We start from the raw sequence: 24166 nt of genomic DNA on the forward strand, positions 1-24166 counted from the left end.
TTGTGTATATTTAAATTATTACTCTTTTATTATTATTTCTTTGGTACACTAGGAAATATAAATTGATAGGCATTCATATTAACTCACTGCTAGCTGCATCACCTATCAACGTGCAATTCGGAATTTGAATGTAAGCATACAAATAATAAAATCTATGGCGGGCATGAGAAATTCTTTGGTTAAAATTTTCAGTTTCGCGATAATAATATCGTTAATACTACTAAAATTACATAGTTAAATCATCAATAAATCTGTCTATATGTACACATTACATTTTATATTATAAATTACACATAAATATGGATTTTGTATAGTAGTCAATTTGCCAAAACCATAATAGAATTACATTATAACACGTTTTTAGCGCTATTTTCTAATTTTCCAGCTTTATTTCGTAGGTCTGTGTTGGAAAAAACACGTTATACTTACAGGGGTAGTTGTAAAGGGTTCACAAATCTAGTGATAGAATTGATGATACTAAACACTATTCCCCAAGAGGTCTAAAGATTTTTTTTAAAATAATCAAATAAATAATAAACAAAAATAATCAAAGCTATTAATGTCTTCAATTTAAAATCAAAAGTTCAAAAATATATTTTTTTTTTACTTTGTTTCATTATAAAAGTGGTTCTTTCATAAGTATTGACTAGTTATAACCCTTTAATACTAACCCTGTATGCAATAAAGTATTTTTTTAACAATACAATGTTTTAAATCCTAATTTTTATGGTTGCACAATAGCATTTCTAACTAGTTCAATATAATAGGACACATTATTTTCTAAATTTATCTTTATTTTGCACTAATATTTTATAACTATATGGTTTTGAAAGTTACAGCCCACAGTACGAGGATAGATGATGTAAAGGCCGCGTCGACCTCACCCTTAAGACTTTTGAATGAATTGGTTTTAACAGGAATAATTTTGTGGTAAATAAAACCTCTCTCATAAAGAGCTACGCTAGTGCAACCTAGTGGAAATGTCGAGAGAGGTAAATACATTTATTTAACATGAAATTATTAGTGTTAAAACTAGTTTGACTATATTAATAATGTGTACCCAACGCGAGTTTAAAAATAGGAAGGAAAAGAACAATTGTCGCGAATAACGAATACATAAGTTCATTAAATTCCAGTACTTAGTTATGATATAGATATATTAATTATATACATACAAACTATACGTATGTGACTGTAATCGCAGATGTAATGAAGAAAATTTGAATGTGATAGGGAGGGACCTATCGGCGTCTCATCTATATATACTGACAGACGGTTATATTTATTATAATATATATGTATATTGTTATCCTATTCGTAGGTAGTGTTTGTATTGAGGTGGAAATATAAGGATAAGATTGCGGTAAAAAGGTGTCGGCTGGAGGCGACATTCCTGGCTGAAAAACTTTTGGGAATGCTTTAGTTGCAGCACACGTCCCTCTTTAGAGCAAACGCATCAAAATTAAAATTTACCACATGTTGTCTAACCATATAGGAGTGGAATATACGAACTATTGAAACATAATTGGTACTGCTAGTAGACAATCATGTCTTAAATTTTGCGTTTTACAAAACTTCCCTTATTGCATGTTTTGTCTTTATACAACTGTCATGTTACCTTGCCGCGCTTAGTTTTGTCTTTTTCTAATATCACACAAGCATGACCACATATTTTTTATTATCAATGTAAAATTTTGTCAATGTAATTGATGATATCAGACTGATAATATGATTAAATTATGTTACAAATAGTTTTTTACAAAATTATATTATGCATGCGGGCTTCAAACCTGCATGCATAAATATAAAAATTCCAAGTTTATTTTTATGCGTGCAAGTTCATAACAGTTTAGCATATTCTGAGCTGGAACAATAAAAAAAAAAGAGAACCCGTGTCTATACATACTAAAGATGTAAAGACATGTAGACACTTTCTAGGGGTAGGTGGGAGTTATTTTTACGATCTGTTATTTCCATTATATATATATATATATAGTAACTTCATTATATATATTACTAGCCTATAATTATACTTATCCCTATTTTTGGATTCTACAGCAGTGCTAAAAATAAATAATAATTTACTATTTATAGGAATATTTTCCTCTAATATTACTCATACTGTTTCAAATAATCAATCACACTTAAATCTAAAATAACAATTGAGTTCCTTAGCAAAATATTTATACAATAAAACAACCAATGGCACTGGGTAATTAAAAAAAACATAATACATAAAACAATAACATATCCAATCAGCACAAATTACATTATTCAATGAAAATCAACTTGAATAATTAGAAATTTTGATAAAATAATAGTATAAAATGGAAGTAAAAATAAATTAAATACAATAATTAGATTTTTTTTACATAACAATCAATGGCACATTCATTCAGAAATTTCAAAATGCAAACATAAATTTAACTTAAAGCTATAATTTTAATAAATATTGAAAATAATTTATACATCTTTGGACTCATCACTTTGTTTAAAGGCAAGCATAAAATACACTCTCAATAATTCAGAGCTAAATGTCGACAAAAAGCTATTTTTTTTCTAACGATATCAATATGTGATGCAAATATCTACTATGTGAATTTCTTTTTTGATAATTACTACGAGGTATTAATAATTATGTAACCTACCAGAGATTGTATTCTTAATCCTTAACACCTACTGGTATTCAAACTGCATAACTGGGTCTTCCATATTGAATATAGAAGTCGCTATAAACTCCAAACCAAAGTCACCTGCGCAGATCAAAATTTAAATATTATTAAAATTTCTACCGCGCTTTAAACAACACAGAAACTATTAATTTAAATGAAAACCTATAGTTTGCACTTTTTCAGTATTGCAAATTAGTTATAATTTAAAATCTATGTAAATTAAGGTATTTTCATAACTATGTTAAAGAATCTTTGTAAGAAATCTGTTCCTTAGGACCGGCTTTTTGGTTTACTGCTAAAAATCTTTGTAACAAATTAAATTTTACATTTAATGGATGGATTTAAAGCAGAATTTAAATATTAGAAAGCAAACAGGCTTTTTTTTAAATTTCTTTCTTTCAATAAAATTAAAAACACCTACATAAAAAACTATTTTAATATTTTTTAATAACATGTATAGTAAACCTTTTAAGAACTTTTCTTTTCATCAGTCAAAAGTTCTAATATGTCTTCTGTGGTTTTATTCTCCATTTTGAACTTCTCCAACTGGTCCTGTGGTACGGTTCTGTCCAGTAACATCTGTATGTTCGTTTTCAGACGATGCAAAGGCGTCAAGCTCTCATCCTTGCAAGCAGTCAGACCCATTCCACCGAGAGATTCGATAAGTATATCATCGATTGAACGTTTGTTGAAACCTAACAGTAAAAATATATATTATAGGGCTGTCTCAGTACAATTTTTTTTTTTAAAAACGAATGACGAAATAATATAGAAATGAAATTAATTAATTCTAAAATTACAGACATATTTGGACCAATTAAAATAGAATAATAGTGGTTCGAATTATGCAACAAAAAAATAGTCATTTTTTGTTATAGCCTATCATTACAGCATTTCAGCCCACTGTTGTACGTTAATGAAATTTTAACTTTATACTTACTGTATTACCTATATCATTAAATCAATTTACAAATGTAACTTAAAAAAAGATAATAAGGGGCCTGTTAAATTAATGTTTTCAAGAATAAGGGTATTACTAAATCAGTTGATTATTATACTTTAATAGAGGCTCCATTATATGACATGAATATGTAGTTTAGAAACAGCTAGTATTTACAATGCAGAAGCTTACATCAAAATTAATACAATAATTTAAAAAAAATCAAAGGAAATACTATAATAGTACTAGCATACCACAGGATATACACTTATTTATAACTTAACTATAATTAGCATTCAGCCACCACCTCCAGATCGCTTTTCAATGATAAAATCAGAAAAGCAGTTTTGTAATTTAACTCTCAACAAATAAAGACCATATTCCAACCTTCCTCCCATTCAATCCCATCACCACACCCAACACCAGATATTAACAACAAAATGGTCATGAACTCACTCATAATCATTACCCACGATCACGTCGTTATCTCCATGTTGCCTGATACAATGACAAGTATGGTTGCTAGAATAAAAACCACGATGATCAAGCTACGCAATGGACATGTGCTGACAAACAATCGCCGCACATCACATAAGCATACATACTTTCAATTCATTAGATAAGTACCTACATATTATATTAACTATTAAGTTTCCCATAATTGTGTCATTTAAAATTTTTTAACCATAAGCCTGTAATTGAAATAAAATATATAAAAAATATTTTGGTTTGGTATTTTCTTAAATAAAACATTACAAAATAAAAAAAGAATTTAGTTAAAGAAAATCCCTTACAATAATAAGTTGCAACACACTCATATATCGTATTATGTATGTTGATTATGTGTATTGTTCACACTCATTCTCAATGATGTGCACAATTAGTTATTTTGACCTTGTCAGTGAAAATGAATAACACACTGTAATGAGTAGGTATTGTAGAAACCCGTTGATGTCTAATGTAGGTGAAAAATTGGTTACGTAAAAATTATATGGGCTAGTGTTTTATTACACAGAAATCAATCAATAAAATGGTACTTGCTTTATATTTTTATAATGAATTCATTACTGTCGCGCACAAACACACAGTAAGCGTAGTTTCCACACAATCAAAAACAGTGCAGTCAAGTATTTTGTGTAAAAAATTGGTTTAAATAAAAATGTACGCACCTAAATATTTGAGTTTGGCTTTCGTGGCGATCATAGTGAGCAGCAGTGCCAAGAGGTATCTCATTCGAGAAAGACTCATCGCTGACTCCACTTCGATCTCCTCCGACTTTACAGGGCCGTCAATATTCCCTGCAATTCTTTTTTCTATGTCACCTACTACACAAGTTGTAACATGTTTCTCCAGATGAGCCTTCAACTTAAAAAATTGATTACATTTTTGACATTTATATGCTTTTTCTTTATGATGAATATTACGCATGTGTGCCTTCATATGAGGCAGTTGGGAAAAATACAATGGGCACATAGCACACTGAAATGGCTTTTCTCCTGTGTGTCGCCTTATATGCAGAATCAAAGCATTTGAATGGGAGAAACGGCGACCACAAATCCTGCATGGATATGGTCTATCACCAGTATGAGACCTCAGATGAACATTTAATTGTGTGGATTGTGTAAACCTCTGACCACACCGTGTGCACACATGGGGACGTTTATTTTCATGGACACGCATATGTTCAGAAAGATGTCCTTTTAAATTTTTCTTGCATATTGGACACTGTATCCTAAATCCAGCATGGCATACTTGAACATGTCGTCGCATAGAATTCATTCTCAAAAACTCTTTACCACAGTACTGACAGATGTATTCTTTGACCTTTACATGCTTTTTGACATGCACAGACAATTGAAACCCACCATCGACAAGATGTTGCTTCTCATGCTGTACAAGTATAACATGGTTAGAGAATTTCTTATCGCAATAAATACATTTTAGGAAATTATCATTGCTTATATGTGTTGCTATGTGTTCACTCAGTATTTCCTGTGAAAGGAACCTCCTATCACATATATGACACATCTCATATTGTGGCATTGGCTCACTAGCTGATATCACATTAAGATGTTGTTGCTTTATATGTGCTCTCAAAGTGGATTTCTGACGATACTTCCTTGAACAATAATTACATTTGTGTTGTTTTAAATTCATATGTGTAGGAATGTGCCTGCCAATTGCTGATTTTGTATTGAATATTTTGTCACAATGATCACACTGAAATACCTGAATTGTAGGAATAAGATCATTTGTAATTGATTGATGATTCTTTGATGATTTGTTATCTTGTATTTTTGACTTACATCCAATATTTTTTTTCTGTTTCTTATTAGATTCTACAGTAATATTATTTGACTGTGTACAATTGTCTGAGGACACCAATGTATCATTTTGGTCACTAGTCTCACTGTCATTATTGTTATTTGCACCCGATGTTCTCTGTTTAGCTTTTATATCTTCAATCATGAGTTCACTCTTCAAAATATTATCGAGCAGCTTCAAATGGTCTTTGCTTTTCTTTCTTATTCTCCCACTTCGAGACATCAGTCTATTTGTCAATGACACCTCAAGTTTCTTTGGTGTTTCACTCACAATCATCTCCTTCATCAATGATCCCTTTCTTAGTAATAACTGCATTTTATCATTTGTCACTGATTTTCCATTGCTGTGTCCTTTCATGATCTGTTCAACTGAATTTTTGGTGACACCTTTTGGTTTCCGACCCTTTGGTTTTGTGGATGCACTCTTCAGTGCTTTTGGTCTACTTTTAGCATTAGCCATGACTACTTAGTGAATTAGTAAGCTGTAGTTATCCTATTGTCGCATCGTGATGTTACCACCGTATATCACCCACCACCACCACTTGAGGATAGGAAATAAAAGAGTTAGTACAGTATACAATAGTGAAGTCTATGTTGAACGCGAGACGGGTGCTTATTGCGTACTTACATGCATTGTAACATCGTTAGCATAACTCTAACCACCTCTGGCACTATCGTCGACTTGCAGATAACGAGTTATTCAAACAAATGATGCTCTACCTACTAATGTGTGAAGGACGAAGCCTTTTGTTTTACAATGAGTATTCACGTTCACCTTGTAATATATATTAACACCACAGATAAACTAAAGAAAGAATCCGTATAATTTATGCAAGTATCCACAAACTAAATACATAATAAGTGTATACCTCAAATTTATAGCTTAGAATCAGGTAAGGAGATCACTAACTACAATTTGACATGACTTTACCTTATAGAATTCTTATTTTAATATCATTGAGTTCATAAATAATAAGAATTGCATTGAATTGAATAATGAACTAAACTACGGAAATGATTGATTGAATGAATGGAAGTATATATTACTATATGTACAGTTGTATAAATATATTACTATAATCTTCAGTTGTACAACAGAACGAGACAACCGACTATACAACACTATACCAGTGTTGCCAGATGACATCTGTATTCTCACTTTTCTACAATATCCCAAAATGTAGGTTTTGATAAAAGTTTTAATAAAGTATATCCTAACTTAAAATCCTAAAAGGCCTTATTTTTTGGTACCATATCCTTGCAGAATTTTAAAATATTCCTATAGGTTTGTGAAACTGATAAATTTTTAGGCCTCCTGGCTCACTGTTTCTTAGACCTATATAAAGTTTAATTTTTTCCCCTACAAATCCCCCAAACGTTTCTTTTCCTGTCGTTACAAAATCCTCTAAATTGAAGGAAACACCCCAGAGTGGCAGCACTGCAAAATCGACACAGCACTTAATGATTATCGGCAAACTCCACAGAGTACCCTAAAAAGGCTTTATTATATTTTATCTACAACTAAACTCCAATAAGTCTGTTCAGTAAACTGGCAAAAAATTGCATTGGTACCTAATGCAATTTTTATATAATCAATCCATCAAAATTTCCCATCATGAAAATATATACACAAGGATATGAAAAAAGGGAAATAATAATACTTAATGAATTAATGTCTGTGTAAAACTTATATTAACTCAACTACATATATTACTAGATGTAGTAAATATCTAACGATAGGAATATTGGTCACAAACAACAGTGTTAATGAACATAAATTCAAATAGGTATTTCTAACAATTAATCTTGTAATTGTTAGAAACTTACAGTATTGCCTCGTTTATAAATTTGAAGTCATTCCTAGTAACACTGAAGTACTTGAAATCGAGATATGAAAAGGAAACCAATACAGTACGTCTAAAAATATACAGTAGGTGCATATCACTAATTCTGTAACTTGCAACCCTGACAGTTGACACTGACAGTGACGATCTGTTCCTACCTACAGATGCACAACTCTACACTTAACGAAAGAATATTGATTATATACTGTTTCTTACTATGAATAACGATGTAACGAGTTTAACAAGTTTTACATAAGTTACACTATCAACGTATTAACTCAATTCTGTTCAATTATGTATATTTTCAAGTTAATACTTGTGATAATGGTGATAATTTTTTTCACTTTTGAGTAACACCGTACCGTCACGACTTTTATCCTAGATGGGGTAGTCAGAGACATTGTCAAATATTGATGTTGTTGTGACCGCATCACTTGACATCCCCACATTTCGCAGGGAAGGTAGGCCGCTATATTTTGAATCCACGGTGGCAGGGGGCAAGCCTGCCGTCTTTCTGATTTTTGTTTTTCGACCGAAATAGCGCTTATCGCCAACTGCGCTTCTGAACAAAATCTATGTTATATACCTTTTTATGTCTCCGTGTGTCAACATGAATATTTCTTTGTACTTTTCAATTCTCAGAAATACTTATATTCAATAAAAATATATAATGTAAAGTTTAATAAGAGCCGTAAATGTTGTCTTTAGAGACTTGTACGTACTTATTTGTTGATATCTACACGGTTGTGTACTGAAATTATTTTTGGTACACAATATATTCGTTATGGTTATAACGAATATATTGTGTACCAAAAATAATTATGGTTATAACGAATATATTGTGTACCAAAAATAATTTCAGTAACTTTCGCTGCCATTTCATCCGGCCTATTGCCTTGGCGCCTGTATACATCGTACACTTCGCACACAGGGACAACGGCGTAGGCCTGGGTGTGATATTGGTAATTTGTTTACATAAATGACACATTTCTTTTTTATTTCTGGTGTTGACCAATTTTTTACCTTTCGGGTGTAATTAAGGACATAAAATCACACTAGGTCCTGCTCTCCCTATTTTACATCTTCATACGCGACTTGTGAATTTACATGGACAATTTAGAGAAGAGATAACAAAATTATTGAGAATTCATAATATTCATGATACGATTAAACTTGATTGCTACATAGTATTTTGTTGTACAAAAAATAAAATTTTAATGTAAGGAATAAAACGTGTATGAAAGATACCTAACTATAGCTATAGGGAGCACACATTAGTAAAGAATGAAATGACCTTTTGCAAAAAAAATCTAATGTAGTCGTTAGTGAAATCAAAGCGACTGATAAAAAACTTTGTGTAAATTCATATTTATGATTGACACTCCGGTGAGGGAACACTGATATCAAACCATAAAATAATAAGAGAGACAGTAGGTACTAGGTTCACCTCATACCAACTTGGAATTAAATTTACGAATAAAAACGAAATGTAAGTAGGTATCTTAAATTTTACGTTCACCATATCATCGGCAGTTAACAATACCTCTGCCTACCCCATATGAGACAACAGACGTGTGCGTATGTTAAATCATGACATATTTTTTTACGACATTACTACATTTATTACATATTTACTAAATTACATAAAGTTACCCGACCCATAGCGTTGATGTCTTTAATATTTTAATTGTGGGTACTGTAAAAAGACATCAACGATGGTACTTAGTAGTGATCATGGTAAATGAGTATTTTTTATCTGACTGCTCAAAACCTTTCTGATTAACCCTGAGTGTAGGTAACTAGAAAAGGCTTTTTTATGAAACGGTCTAACCACTTGTGTTACCGGCGTACTCTGGCAGGACGCCATTTGAGATTAATAGGATGAAGATAATATGAAGTCAGTTTCTTTCTCTCTCTCTGTGTCTTCTCTTTTCTGTTTTTATATAACCTGGTTACTTATATTAAGTCCGCTCTGCGTCTTACTGCTATATGATGGAGCTTGCCTTCTGATTGTTCATCCCGAGGGAAGAAGGTATGCGCAAGGAGCGCTGCGGATTCAAGTGAGGTAAGTATCTTTCCACTACTATCTTTTAATAAATTTTCTTGGACTGTTTTAATAATATCATATAGGATACTCAAACACAGTGGGTGTTTGAGTATCCTATATGATATTTCCCAAACTGTCTCCTTTTTCTCTCCCGTGCAGAGAGTCCTTCTAGTTATTGCGTTTTCAATCGCTTTTTTATATGATGCTTTCTTTTGTGTATATTCTTGTATATTAATCATATTCATATAAAATACGGGAGTAAATTCTCTTAGCTAATTGTAAACTAAAAATTTTCAAACTAATATACTTTCAGAATGTCTAGGATGTCGTCTAATAAACGTATTAAAATTGAGTAGGACCACTTAAATTAATGCTGTTTGCGGTCTATGAGGTCTGTTGAAAAGAGATCGGAGTTGTGACATTTTGGATCTCACGCAATCAACAGCGAACTATTTTCAATGCAGTAATAGCACAGATGAAATAACAAGTAATAAATAGTAGATGATTGTTATGTTTACATACACGGATGCGGATTTTTTCAATTCTAACACGACAATAGCATAATCTGAAATAATAGAAATACATTGTGTTGAGCTTGGAAATTAGCGAGCGATCATAAGTGTTTACATTTGTTTAATCTAATTGTAATAATTTTATTCCAATTATCTTAATTTTATGTATTTATGAATAAACATTATTTTACAATCACAAAGTATACTTTAATTGAGAAACGTTTGTACATTTTTCTCGATTAAATCTGTAGTTCTATCTTCGGTTCATCTCTTTTTAGGCTACGATGCCCGATTATACCGACAGGCTGGAAAAATTAGTGAGCTCTGGATAAAAAGTATTTTTATTTTCAATTTAGTTTTAGATTTTTTTTTAGTTCTGAAGAATGTGTCTGATCCAGCAATATTACGTCACAATTAAAAATACAAAAAAACTTATAATTTTTTATGGCACATAGGTAGATGCATATTAAATAAATTTATCTTTTTTTTTATCTCAAATCCAGAAGATTCAGCTAGCAGGTCAATAAATGGGTAAAGAGACGCTTAATTTTGCTCTTGTAATCGTTCAGCCAGTTACCAGTAAATATTACGATTGTATTTTTAAACTGTTTGAAGTGTATGCGCTACTTTTATGGCCCCATAATAGCCCAGTCGCCGAGCACTATACCCTGGACATGGCTTTCCCCATTGTTCACTCACAATGGTGGCTAGCTTGCACCATCAGCGGACGGCGCTCCCGACACGCTTGCACAATGACGATACAATGATGACATTGTTCGTATGACCGTCGTGTGTTTGATTTTATCTCAGATCTAATCTTATTTACACTGTAGGTATTAGTATATTATTCAGTTGAAGCGTTTGTTTAAATGCAGTAATATTTCGACTTATATTTCCAGATTTAAAGTAATATCGGGAAGTATAACTTGTTCCATATTCAGTACAAAGTACCTACAATAGTATGGTCTAACTAAGGTGCCTATGTAAATCTAATTGAATCCGGAGCATTATTGCTTTTAAAAGGTATTACTATTACAATGTTGGTAATATTGAATGGATTCCTTTCGATCAATCCCCCGTCTAATTCAAACAAGGATCGATATTACGATGGCCTGAGCCCAAGTTCGAACCCCTAACGGTGCCCTCAGACTAAAGTTGAATCCGTCAGGCGCTTCATAAATCCTTCTGCGGGTGTAAAGTGCCATCTGCACTCGCCCCCTATCGTCCGGTGAAGCTGTAAAGACAAGCAGCCAGCAAAAGCATTAGGGTAATTATGAATCGAGGTAGTAAACTAGGTCATAAATTTATCTAGTCTACCAACCAACGTTTAAATACAGGAACGTGGAAGAAACTAACTCTTTTGTGTTATTATTTTTGTGGCTAAAACTTTGAAACAATGAAATGTTATATAACATATAGGTACTTTTACGGACCCAAAATTACTAAGATCCTTATCGTTTTAAATAAACTAATAGCAACTAAGTAATACTTGCGTCAAATTTTAGTCTAAATATTTCACGGAAATTTCATAAGAAAAAATGCAATTTAAAACAATGGGTGACCCTGATTACTACACACAATTTATTTTTAGGACAATCAAGCATGGGACAAAGACATGACGAATGTCGGTCTGTCTGCTGTCTAAATAATTTATATACCACTGTAATTGTAAAAACTGCAATTTGGTATGTCCTGCTTAACCCAAAATCTCTTGTTCATTCGGAAAACCATAGAGGTCACCTCAATCAGGTCACTTAGGGAACACTCGTGCATTTCCTATTTCTCAAGTTCTATTAGTGTTATCACCTTTTTTGTGTAGGGGAAGAAGGGTGAATGGCGTTCACTTAAGGAAAACATGGTGTATTTTATAAATTATATATTGCAAATCAAAATTAAGAAAAGTAACAAAGTCTTTAATTATCGAATAACCAATAATTTAACAACAAAAACATATACCTAACTTTATTCTACTAGTAGTAGGAAGACATTATTTAAAAAAACATGTTTGAGCGGCATTGCCCCTGACAATTTGACTATTGACTATTGTTAAAAATTGATTGCATTACCATAAAATGGAATAGTTTGATTATCAGAAATGTATACTTAATATTTAAATAAGCATTAAAATTTTAGACTTATCGCCATAAAACACGTACCTATGCAAAAATTAGTATGGCCGCAAACGAAAATCCGCAATTCACGTTCACATGACGCGAGTTGGCTGTCTGTTTGCATTGCTGTCTTTTAGAGGCTACCTATCCTCGTGCTTTAAGCAACGTGACGTGTTGCTACATTCCATGTCGATAGAGTTACAGAGGTGAGCGCCATTACCCGGTGTGCGCTATTCCACCTCGCTACCCTACCTAACTTGCAGTCGGTCGAATAAGTAATTTTAGGTTTAACTTTATCATTTATCATTTTTACAGACTCAGTGGTCTAGCGATATAGTATGTCGCTATATACGATTGTGGACAAATGTTTGCATCGTGCGAGGAATCGAACCCGCGACCATCGGAAGTAAAGCGGTGTACTAAGCTGCTAGACCACCAAGACTGTCAGTGTAAAACTTGGAATGAAATAACTGTACATCTTTTTTTGTGAATAGGTAATGTAAAATGTAAGTGTAGATAGTAATAAGACTGAAAAATACTGCTTTAGATAAGGACTGTGATAAAGTCATAGTAACAAAGGAAAGGTCGCTCAACCTAACCCGCTCAGCTCGACCGTACGTAATTTGTACGCGTCAACCTAATTTCTATTTATAATTACGTCACAGTCTACTTGCATTACCGGAGACATGATGTCGTCTTAGATAAAAAATAAGGTGTCATCGCACTGGGTGGTACGGTGTCTGTATTTTTAGAAAAAACCGAGATAAAACTTAAGTCTCCTACGACACCTGACAATAGCTACACCCCAAAATATAAAAAAATAATACCTATCTAGTTGACCCGCGCAACTACGACTGCGTCATATTTCCCTCATTTTCGCTACATTTTTTTTATTCTCATTAATTTTTATTACGGTTCCTATTGGTAGTAGTGTAAAGTTGTACGATTTTATTTTATTATAGTTATTATATTATGTTATACCATAGAAATCCTCCTTATAAACTCTTACTTCTTTATAATATTGGTATACATTACACATGTATATTTCAAGATCACAAACAAAAACCGATTGTGATCAAGATCAATAAGGTCGCAGAGTCAGTAGATTGCTACCCTGATTTATAGATTTCTACTGTTTCGCATAATATATATAAATTTAATATCATAGCAATAATAAGCTAAGGACCAAAAAAAGAGTACATATAACAAATGCGTCCTACCCTTAACTAAATGTGTTATTTGTATTGAATCAATAACGGTTCTTTTATTTATTGGATCCAATCGTAAATGCACCTAAACCATATGGTCAATTTTCTATTTCTTACTGACTCTCCCTTAATGGAAAATACCTATAACAAGCCAATCACAGCAGCAGCAGTAAACATTTGTCTTATTATAGCCTATATCTACTGAGTTTTTGGTATGTCATGTGTGAAGTATACAACCAATTATGACGATCTAGTACTTGTGTATTTAAACTAATTTAAAGATTATTATATATATATTTTACTATTTTTAAATTAAAGTATTTATTTAGATATTCTGTGTCTCCGCCTTACTTCCCATGGCCGTGAGTTCGATAACTAGTAAGATATAAACTTTTGTATTCATGAGTATGATTATTTGAATTGGTCTGTGTTTTCTATACAATACCTAATTTATTTAAAAACAATGTATTTAAGTATTTCTATCAGTTGTTTAGTATCAAAAACACAATTTTTTGCTTAGGATGGCACTTTTAAATTGTGCTGGGTTATTATAATGTAGGTACATTGAGTAATTATTGCACGTTTCTATAAGATGTCTCTACGAAAGTAACTCTGTTTTAGAACACTCTACTACCGAAATCTCGCCAACAAGCTATTCCTTTGTTTATTTTTAGAATTTTATTGTGTGTAAACAGTTGTATTTTTTTTTTATATTTAATTAATCTTATTACAATTGAATAGATTCTAATAAAGGGAACTTCTTAATTTTCGCTCTACTAACTTTCGTCTCGCCATTTACAGTTCGCAATTGGTACCTCCTATCCTAGATATCCATGAACACCTGTCGCAAAACGCAAACATCTAGAAGCCAACTATGTTAGTTGCGAGCGGGGATTGTTTTCCAAAGACTGCACCTCTTGGCGTCTTGCTTATTGCAATTTACTTATTTCGCGTTTCGATCCCGCGGCGATAGGAAGTCGACTAGTTTGGCGCCATTTTTGACAGAACTAGATACAACTTTTTTTTTTACTGAATCAAAGGGATCTATATTATTTTCGGCCAGTCTTCTTGCTTTCATGTCTATGTATTGTGGTGAAGATGGTGAAATTCTGGTGGATGTTCATATTCTTTGCGAAAACGGCATCAGGTAGTGATAATGAATTGCCGGACCAAGAGGAAGGAAAGGGTGAGTTTCTGTTTTTTTTAAATACTAGTATACGTAAATGACTATTAATAAAAAAGTTTTAATATTTAGAATAAGTAAAACAATAAGCACATTCATATCTATGTAACAGTTCTAACAGTCCCTTATTTAATTAGTCGACGCAAATCTTATATATATACCACCGCAGCTGCTCTTATATTACCTTCATTCTAGATTGCTTATGGGGTAAGCAGAGAGAGAGAGAGAGAGAGAGAGAGAGAGAGAGAGAGAGAGAGAGAGAGAGAGAGAGAGGGCTACTTAACTCGATACTTATACCACAGATAACATAATATTACATACGATAGATGTTCATAAATATATTCCCTGATTTTATTCAAATTAGAATTAGAATAGATATATTTTCATAATGTATGTGGTATTCAGTATTATATTTTAATTTGAACAAAGTACTACTAGATAGATAAGTAATAAAGAGATTTCGATTAAAAAAGAAAATAAAAACAGGTATATACTTTTATTAACATGCAGCCAAACGCCTTCAAATGCAAAAGGGCGATATGTATAAGAGATTGTAATACCTATTATAGTACCTTTACAATAGTTATAGATATCTGCTCTACTTCTATGCGGCTATCAATAATTATTTAAATAGATGGATATGAATTACAAACCACCAAAAGAAAACAAAATAAATAAATTGGAACTAAAACCGGAGATTACACGGTTTACTTTAGAAATGCGTTTACTTTTTACATTTTCTCACGCTTTCCCTGACCAGTCATAATAATAATATGGTAGAATCTGGTTATACTCATACCCTTCATTATTAGTAGGAATTTATCAATGTAACAAAATTAAAAACAATTGTTAGAATTTTTGTCTTGTTTGTAACATTTTTGTTTTTATATGTAAATCGTAGGTCCGTAAAACGTAGTGTTTAGATTTTTTATTTGTTTGTACATTTATGCCAATTAATACCATAAACGACATAACCTATTTGCAATGTGATTTTTAATTTATCAACAATTGGTTCCCGGAGGACCGCGTGGAGGTCAACCTGACGTTGACGTTGGTACGTCGATAGCGCTGGAACCACTCGTTATACTTCCTTCTTATAATATATAGTAAATTCACAGAATGCACTTTTGTACTAGGTAGATGTTATATATGTTACTTTTATGGATTATAGAGGACTCAACAAGTAGGCACTTTTGAGAACGTCTTCATTTATTAATGTCCTCTAAACAGATCTTACCACAGCTGATAATAATAAAATAGACTAATTAAGAAGATTACTCCTTCCACAATAGTAGACACATACTTGGTATTCATTTGCGCAATTGAATGAACTACTAAATTTAATCTTGGACAGTACTGTTATACTCACGACTTTTTCATGGTGCTGAGCATGAGACAATAGAAGTGAAAACAAATGCATAAGGAAAAATATCGCATGCAGATAACGTAACTTTCAACAAATTGTTAATAACTATAGTCAGCTTTAGAGTAAGAGGTTTTTGGTATGGGACTAACTAGTAACTAGTAAGTATGGGAATAACCTTTTGTTAGAGACGGTAAAGAATTGCCGCAATTAAATATGACAATATATTATACTAGGTATTCGACTAAGATAAATAATATGTCCGTCTTTGCGATACAATCTACCTTCATATCAGTTTCTATTAAAATCCGTACAGCCGTTTCGTAGTGAAAGTAACTACCCCTAGTAGGTACAGACGTAAATAAAAAGCGAGGACTGGGCATCTAAACAGTTCATATGGATAGTAAAACACTTGTCAACAACGCTCTCATTGATACGGGTGATGTGGCGCCTATACTTAGATACTTTCGCTCAGTCAGTCATATGTTAATATTATAATAATGAGTTTCAAATGTTGTAGAGTCGCGTTTCCTTCCTCTGTTTGAAGTAAAACGTTTCGACGGAAGACCACCAGTGCACAGTATCGGTCCCGTTGGGTTGCCGCCGCTAACGAATGTCCCAATTGCTGGTGAGAGATGCTCAGCTCGACTGGAATCTGCACTGGACCAATTGAAGAGGAGAAAAAGGAATCAACCAAAAAATCTAGACACGCCACTGGTGAGAATACTAGATAATGTATAGGTATAGATTGAATAATTAATTAATTAAACTATTATAGTTCAATAAATGCTTATCTTAGGTTAATCAATTACAATTTTGAACTGACTTCGAATATGAAATTCTCATTAAAACGGATTTTTTAGTACAGAAACTTTTCTAGAGATTTATACCACTGCAAATCCGTTTTTTTTTATCTAACGTTAAATAATATTATCGTTACTAAACATTACTGAAGATAGCTTTAAACTAAAGAAATATTATAGTGTATTATTACAATTAATTAATATTAATTTTCTTTTTTCAGAGTCAAAGTATAGATCTGAATGGCTACAGTTTATACCAACAAATGAGAACAGCTCCTGTTGATATGTACGTGACTAGAATGCGTGTACGATTACCACAGAACAGTAATTGGGTACGTGTAGAAAAATGCTACTTCGATCCTCGGAACACCTCCCTGGACACCATGCTTCTGTTCCACGATATAACCATTAGCGGTAATGTTGACTTGTATGACGCTAACGAACTGGATCGTAATCTTCCTCCGAGTCGTAACCTGAGAAGGAATTACGTGGAACCACGTCCATATGACGCACCATACCCTGTAGACACGTACCCAAGACACCCTGGGGGTAATGGCTGCAATATGATCTTACGGTTACGCAAAGCCGGAATCGGTTTCCATACAAGACCTCTAAACCAACAACCCGGAAAGTTCAATGTCAAAACTGATTCAGAATTTGTCGAGCCAGGTTTCATAAGCGTTTATGCTTACGGCTGTGAGAAATATATAAACAGAAACTCCATCAGAAACAAGGATAACCTTCCTTTGAGGCGTAGAAGGAGATCTGATGAATTTACATTTGAACCAGAATTAGAGCAGCGTTATATGGATAAATCTGACAGTAGATCTGCAGATAACAACTGGGATATCATTTATGAACCACGCAGCAATAGAGTTAACTATGAAAGAAGTAAACTTTTCAGGCCAGATGATGATTTGGAGGAGGTAGAAGATATATCTCGAGAAATGGAAGATATATTTACAAAAGGCATAAGAACTCTTTTAACAACTTACATGAAAAAGGAATTGCAACCAGCCATTAAGGATACTCTAATGAGAAATATGGGTTATGTAATATCATATGGTTAGGATTTAGGGATATTAGACAGGTATAATGGGATGTAATGTAATATATAGTACCTATTTATTAGTTCAATAAAGTGTATATTCTATAAATTTTATAAATGAAGGAGGGTATGAATAAGGATATATGAATTTATTAATGAATACCTGCTTAGTCATAGAATTATAATTATTGCTTATATGTACATCACTTTTTCATGCATATCATAGAAAAAGGCATTTTGTTTTGAACAGAACTAATTTAATAAATAAATATAAAACAAAAAAGGCTGTTTTAAATCCTTACATACTAAGAAAAAATATTAATAATAATATCACAGTACTCACAGCAATTCTATCAGATTATGTTGTATTCGAATATATCATAGTGTACTAGTCTAAGACTATAGTATTAAAATTAACTAACTAGGTGTCTGGAAATTATTTCACATAGGAACATTAGGTTTAATATAATTGTTCAGTACAATTCTAAATTAATTAATTAAAACTAGTATTGAATTGAACACCAAACAATACCTAGACTAAAAGGAAATTAAAAGAAAGGAACCCTTGAAACAACATTTTCTAATATATAATTATTACACAAACATGTTAAGTCTGTACTCTCATGAAGAAATGTTTAATTTCATCATACACAGCAAAATGAAGTGCTGTTGTTACAACAGATTTTATCATACTCGGAGCATACCCTTTGTATAGAGCTAAAAACCCTTCTTCCATTATTGTTAACTTCAGGCATTCCATCATTCCTCCACAATACATCTGCCTTCCAAAACTGATTCTATGTTGCTGAAAACCTTGAATTTGCAGTCTCTTCTTCACCAAATCAAAAGGATACATAGCTGTTTTGGCCACTAATCCACTAATTGATCCTGCAATTAAATTAGCTAATAAAGTGGACTCTACTGCTCCTAATATACTTTTTTCATGTCTCTGGAAGAAAACTATTTTATTCATTACACTTTCTGTCAACAATTTGTATACTGCAAATTGTATTCCAGTTTGAGGTGCCACTGGCCCTAATGTGGGTAAAAGTCCTTTGAATAGGGACCTGGGACCTTCATGCTTAATCATAGTAGTGAAAGCATGACTAAAGCCTCTATATGCCTTACTAGTTTTTCTTTCTGCTATTAACCTCGTCCTCACAGTGTCGAATGGGTAAGATGCGACTGTGGCAACTGTTGCAGCAATTCCTCCGTTACAAAAATTAATCCAATGTTTATGTACCATATAAAACTCAGGATCAGATTTTTGACAGAGCCGGCTTAGTTTTTCAAATGTGGAAAACTGTAGAACACCAAATAGAATTGATAGATACTGTGCTGGAACGTGGCCACTCCATAGCGTGGTAACTCCTTCTTCTTTGATGATAGAAGTAACAGCTTGAAAAATAGAACTATACTTAGATCCACACTTTATTGGTTCTAATTGTAATTGAAATCTTATCTTTAAGACATCGAGAGGCTGAGCCATGGCCCTAGTGACTGCGCCAGAAGCTCCACCAGCCAATGCAGATTGATAAATAGATATTTTATCAGCATTGTTATTTAATAATTTTGTCATAACTAAATAAAGTTTCGTTTCTTTTAATGTTTAGATTATGAAATACTGTCAGTCATATAAGCAACAATAAAATAACCTATAAATGTGAATGTCATTCACATTTAATTTTCACAATATTTTAAAATATCATTTTTAAATGAATGATATTTTTTATTTTACGGCATTGGGCAACGTCTATTCAGCTATTACAAATTTTAACAATTCGTTGGTTTAAAAGGACAAAAAGTTATAGTGTCTGAAATTACACTGAATTAAAACAGCACACATTGATAAAAAACGTAACTATTTATGAGTTATTCTGTATTTACTAACCAAATTAATATGTTAAAATAATACATAGTTTTGAGGTAAAAAATATTTTAGTCCTTAGTTATATATATATATATAGAGATACAGCCAGTATCTGTCAAATTTTAATATGGCCGCAATAAAAAAACTTTGTCAAACTGATATTGATTGACGTAACGGTGACAGTAATCTATTTGTGCCTTTGTTTTGTGACGGCTATCGTTGTCTGATTTGTTGTTCATGATTCTTAATGTAAAGTTGTAAGAAACAACTTCATTTTTTACTAATAATTATTTAGATTAATTAAGATTTAAGTCAGTTAATGACGGTTGTCAATAATTGGAATCATTCAATTTGATTAGAAAACATGTCTTCGCCACTGGAAAATCTTGAGACACAATTGGAAATGTTTATTGAGAACGTCAGACAAATCCGTATCATAGTAAGCGATTTCCAACCACAAGGCCAAAGTGTATTGAATCAAAAGATGTAAGAATATTGAATAATATGCATACTCAAGTTATCTCCAGAATTGCGACAGGCTTATAAAGTAATTTATCTTACTTTTCAGACAGTCTCTTGTGACAGGGCTCCAAGAAGTTGATAAACTGAAGTCTCAAGTACATGATATTCATGTACCCACAGAAGTATTTGAGTGAGTGTTATTTAAATGTATATTAAGTATATTTTAAATACATTTTGCAATTGGCTAAATTTGCAAACACAAATTGCATTTCACATTTGCCTTACAAATTTAAATGCAATGAGCATTTTATATGCCACTGTGATAAAACACTTTTTAAATAAGATTTTTAAAAATGAAAACTGCCTTAAATATTTTATTCATTTAGGACATTTTAGCTGCCTATGAATGTCAGGTTTCTGTGTAAAAACACATTTTCCTTACTTAATTGAATCTATAGTCTAAACTGGACAGTTTAGGATATAGATATAATTGTGAAGGTTGGCGAGAAACTCGACTTTGCTATTTTTAAAGCCACTTTAATAATCTCACACATTTATTGTAAACCCTACTGATACTGAGATAATGCTAAATAAAGGTCTTTATTATTACTATTAATAACATTGTTTACTTATTCAGATGTCTATGTCTAATATTTATTAGAAATGCCCTGTCATTATAAGTAATTGTTTAGTGAGTACTTTGCCTTTGCTCAGTAAATATATTAGACTGGGTGATGACATTTATTTAACAGTAATTCCAGAATATCTTTTTCTATGTTATTGTAAAATCAAAGCATAGTATAGAAAGTGATAACAAAAATGGAAAAATGACTGTTTGTACACAAATCATATTTAATGCTTTGTTTTACAGCTACATTGATCAGGGTCGCAATCCTCAGCTGTACACCAAGGATTGTATAGACAAAGCATTGGCCAAAAATGAAGAAGTAAAGGGCAAGATAGACTCATATAAACGGTTTAAAAGTCACCTTCTTTCAGAACTCTCGAAGACTTTTCCAAATGAAATTAATAAATATAAAGCTATTAGAGGTGGTGAATAGTTTAATGAAATATAATACATTTGTACTTTTTTGATATGTAATAGATCTATAAGTAAGTTTTGCTATTTAAAATGTATGCTAGTACTTTCTTGTTTATACTTTTGTCAATTTTCTTTTGATTTCTGTATTCAAAGTCAAAAGAGTCTCCCAACTCATTTGACTCAATATTTGTACTAAGTCCAGTTTTGATGATTTCAATAACAAATAAGAATAACTTAATATTAACAATATGTATTACTGATGTGATAGGAAAGTAGAAAATTGTCCTAGTAGCTCCATTTAAAAATTTGATGGTATTTTATGTACTTATGGAGTTAGCTAGTTTGACTCATGTCACTCTGGATCTTTTACCACCTTTACCATAGATTTGATATTATAATTATAACTTAACTATAGATAATAAAAATCAGATACTGTATAAAATAATTTAAAAGTTTGTTTTATTTATTTTACAGACCTATTGCATAACATAATTAAACATATATCTATAATTTAGACAAAGCTGACCGTCAAAACATTCAGTTTAAAATAAGAACCATAAAGAAAAAGTTGAAAAACAAGAATATATTGAGTAAAGAATGAAGAAATACTTTTCTCTATTAAAAAGTAGTTACATCCTAAGTGAATTGTATTAAATAGAAAAGGTATTAGCAAATTAGATAAATTAAGCAAAGGCCAGCTTTGCAAAGCACCATTACTAGAATTATTTATATTAAAACATTTTTAAGGTCTATTTATAAATATTAATAATAAATTCATTTGATTAAAGAGTCTTTTGCATAAAATTACAACTTGATTATAGTATTAATTAAACAATTGAAAACAATTGGGAGTTATTTCAATTTCATTAATTATATGGGGTAATTACATTATAAATATTTCGGGTGTAGTTTGAGTTTCTCTAAGCATTTGAATTTCAGTACTTATTTCAACACTTTCAGTACTTAATAAGTCTTGAGTGATTGAAGTTTCCAAATCTTTATGACTAGATTGGGTGTTGATATCCATATCACTTGAGTATTCATTCCACATTTGATAGAACCCACTCTTCACTGGCTCAACCAATTGTGTCTTTGTAGTTATGTATACATAGTTCCAATGGTCAGAAGAGCGGTCATCACCCCAATTAAGAGTTCCAGTCATGAGTACCCTGTCATCAACTAGGCAAAACTTGTGTTGCATCCTGTGTACATGCTCGCTCATTTTATATCTAATTTTTGCGCCTGAAAAGAATGTACATGTTACCAGTTTATAGCTTCATATAGGTAATATGTTTTGGAATACCAAACGTTCAATGTAAATATATAATTAAATAGACTTTATTTAATATAGGTACAACATTATATCGATTTGAAAGGTATTGTTAATCCTTATTTAACGGAAACAATACATTAGATTTACCTAATTATCTGTTATAATTCATGCGTTAATTAGGTAAAATAAAAATATAATAAACCGCCCCATCGACAAAATCTGGTGCATTTTTCTTTTATAACTACTAATCCCTATGAAACAATGTTAAAAATTTCATACCAGCATCAATAAGGTCCTTCAAAAGGAATTCTGTTGATTCGTTGTATCCAGCTCGGTCTATTATTATGCGAACTGTAATTTTCTTCGTCTTCAGAATCTGAACAAGTCGACCCTGGATGGCTGGATTGTGTATTCCTGGCATACAGACGTTCACACTGTTCTTAGCAGACTCTACGTAACTAATCAGCTTGTCGAAATAATTAAAAGCGTTATATTGCAATTTACAAAATATCATGACTTCATTTATCTCAGTGTTTCTGCTTTTGTAATAATAAGCGGCCGCAGACACAACACAGGTTATCGCTAAAACAGCCGCCGACGACAGTATGCGTGGATTTAACCGCATTTTAAGTGATTTCGTACATAAATGTTAATGTTTCTGGCGTACTCTGACCGGTCTTGAAATTTTTAACTTAAGAATTAAAAATAAGAGGTCATTAGTGCTACACTCTTACACCGCTCAGAAAATGTTAAAGAATTTACAACTACCCTACAAAGATGAATAAAGCTGCAATAGTCATAGATTTTTAGACAAATATAGATATTAAAAATTAAAATAAGTTTATATATAACAAACATTTCCTGTATTAAAAGAACTTCATTATGAACATAATATTGAACAAGAACTGTAACAAAGTAATATTACATCTTTGTATATTATAAAATGAAGTCGCTTCCGCCGTCTGTTCGCTATGCCTTTTAAACAACCCAAGAGATTTTAATGCAATGTTTAGCAATAGATAAAGTGATTTAAGAGGAAGGTTTCTATGTACATCCGTTCGAAGCCGGTGAGAATAGCTAGTTAAGTATAAATTTAAAGTAAGTTTTTCAAAATGAGCGCTCAATGGCTATGACCATTTTATATTTACGTGGCATTTATAAAGTAAAATTATGAAAAACATCTGAAATGAACTATACAATTTCTATTTAATATATATAGTATGTACCTTATATATTATATAGAAATTTGATAGTTAAAATAATATACTTTACTTTTTATTTTACTTTTTTAGTCATTGATTCTTTAATGCAACCAGCATTAAACTCTAAAATAAAATAAAATCTAAGGTTAATGATTTAACCGTACCAATGTGAAACCGTAGCAAACCTTGTAAACGTCATTTATTTTCTATTGACAGCTGTTACTGACACTGACATTTAATTGACAATTTAACTACATTGCCG

General features: G+C 31.9%; 5 protein-coding genes across 9 annotated transcripts; 2 read left to right on the forward strand and 3 right to left on the reverse strand.

The window, feature by feature from the left end:
* Nucleotides 1-3140: 3140 nt before the first annotated feature.
* LOC131845633 (gastrula zinc finger protein XlCGF57.1-like) lies at nucleotides 3141-7034 on the reverse strand. 5 transcript variants are annotated; one of them, XM_059194717.1, is made up of 3 exons: nucleotides 6868-7034; nucleotides 4782-6477; nucleotides 3141-3367 (listed from the first exon to the last, which is right to left on the reverse strand). In XM_059194717.1, the coding sequence occupies exons 2-3, from the start codon at nucleotides 6394-6396 to the stop codon at nucleotides 3141-3143; spliced, it is 1842 nt and encodes a 613-aa protein (XP_059050700.1). In that variant the 5' UTR covers nucleotides 6397-6477; nucleotides 6868-7034. The 5 variants fall into 5 exon arrangements, with proteins under 5 accessions (XP_059050700.1, XP_059050699.1, XP_059050698.1 ...); XM_059194716.1 differs by lacking the exon at nucleotides 6868-7034 and adding an exon at nucleotides 6600-6788; XM_059194715.1 differs by lacking the exon at nucleotides 6868-7034 and adding an exon at nucleotides 6565-6788.
* Nucleotides 7035-14655: 7621 nt separating this feature from the next.
* On the forward strand, nucleotides 14656-18536 carry LOC131845638 (uncharacterized). The gene is made up of 3 exons (XM_059194724.1): nucleotides 14656-14844; nucleotides 16725-16921; nucleotides 17229-18536. The coding sequence occupies exons 1-3, from the start codon at nucleotides 14757-14759 to the stop codon at nucleotides 18075-18077; spliced, it is 1134 nt and encodes a 377-aa protein (XP_059050707.1). The 5' UTR covers nucleotides 14656-14756; the 3' UTR covers nucleotides 18078-18536.
* A 2-nt stretch (nucleotides 18537-18538) lies between these two features.
* LOC131845637 (mitochondrial thiamine pyrophosphate carrier-like) lies at nucleotides 18539-19660 on the reverse strand. The gene has a single exon (XM_059194723.1). It carries the CDS (start codon nucleotides 19632-19634, stop codon nucleotides 18663-18665), a length of 972 nt encoding a protein of 323 aa, XP_059050706.1. The 5' UTR covers nucleotides 19635-19660; the 3' UTR covers nucleotides 18539-18662.
* Nucleotides 19661-20112: 452 nt separating this feature from the next.
* On the forward strand, nucleotides 20113-21861 carry LOC131845664 (mediator of RNA polymerase II transcription subunit 10). Its single transcript, XM_059194754.1, has 3 exons — nucleotides 20113-20411; nucleotides 20494-20577; nucleotides 21259-21861. Exons 1-3 carry the CDS (start codon nucleotides 20290-20292, stop codon nucleotides 21446-21448), a joined length of 396 nt encoding a protein of 131 aa, XP_059050737.1. The 5' UTR covers nucleotides 20113-20289; the 3' UTR covers nucleotides 21449-21861.
* A 50-nt stretch (nucleotides 21862-21911) lies between these two features.
* LOC131845669 (mitochondrial cardiolipin hydrolase-like) lies at nucleotides 21912-23579 on the reverse strand. Its single transcript, XM_059194758.1, has 2 exons — nucleotides 22982-23579; nucleotides 21912-22671 (listed from the first exon to the last, which is right to left on the reverse strand). The coding sequence occupies exons 1-2, from the start codon at nucleotides 23325-23327 to the stop codon at nucleotides 22313-22315; spliced, it is 705 nt and encodes a 234-aa protein (XP_059050741.1). The 5' UTR covers nucleotides 23328-23579; the 3' UTR covers nucleotides 21912-22312.
* Between the last annotated feature and the right edge of the window lie 587 nt (nucleotides 23580-24166).

The sequence above is a fragment of the Achroia grisella genome, unplaced genomic scaffold (genome assembly GCF_030625045.1).
Source record: "Achroia grisella isolate CSIRO2021 unplaced genomic scaffold, CSIRO_AGI_Agris_v1 utg478, whole genome shotgun sequence".
NCBI lineage: Eukaryota > Metazoa > Arthropoda > Insecta > Lepidoptera > Pyralidae > Achroia > Achroia grisella.

What these genes read in the sequence shown, in the direction of transcription:
- LOC131845633 (XM_059194717.1), bottom strand. Translation starts at nt 6,396, where the DNA reads ATGGCTAATGCTAAAAGTAGACCAAAAGCACTGAAGAGTGCATCCACA. An exon ending in AGCCAAACTCAAATATTTAG is followed by an intron (nt 3,368 to 4,781) that starts GTGCGTACATTT and finishes TTTTACTGTTAG; the next exon opens with GTTTCAACAAACGTTCAATC.
- LOC131845638 (XM_059194724.1), top strand. Translation starts at nt 14,757, where the DNA reads ATGGTGAAATTCTGGTGGATGTTCATATTCTTTGCGAAAACGGCATCA. An exon ending in GGACCAAGAGGAAGGAAAGG is followed by an intron (nt 14,845 to 16,724) that starts GTGAGTTTCTGT and finishes CAAATGTTGTAG; the next exon opens with AGTCGCGTTTCCTTCCTCTG. An exon ending in AAAATCTAGACACGCCACTG is followed by an intron (nt 16,922 to 17,228) that starts GTGAGAATACTA and finishes TTCTTTTTTCAG; the next exon opens with AGTCAAAGTATAGATCTGAA.
- LOC131845637 (XM_059194723.1), bottom strand. Translation starts at nt 19,634, where the DNA reads ATGACAAAATTATTAAATAACAATGCTGATAAAATATCTATTTATCAA.
- LOC131845664 (XM_059194754.1), top strand. Translation starts at nt 20,290, where the DNA reads ATGTCTTCGCCACTGGAAAATCTTGAGACACAATTGGAAATGTTTATT. An exon ending in AGTGTATTGAATCAAAAGAT is followed by an intron (nt 20,412 to 20,493) that starts GTAAGAATATTG and finishes CTTACTTTTCAG; the next exon opens with ACAGTCTCTTGTGACAGGGC. An exon ending in GTACCCACAGAAGTATTTGA is followed by an intron (nt 20,578 to 21,258) that starts GTGAGTGTTATT and finishes TTTGTTTTACAG; the next exon opens with CTACATTGATCAGGGTCGCA.
- LOC131845669 (XM_059194758.1), bottom strand. Translation starts at nt 23,327, where the DNA reads ATGCGGTTAAATCCACGCATACTGTCGTCGGCGGCTGTTTTAGCGATA. An exon ending in GAAGGACCTTATTGATGCTG is followed by an intron (nt 22,672 to 22,981) that starts GTATGAAATTTT and finishes CATTCTTTTCAG; the next exon opens with GCGCAAAAATTAGATATAAA.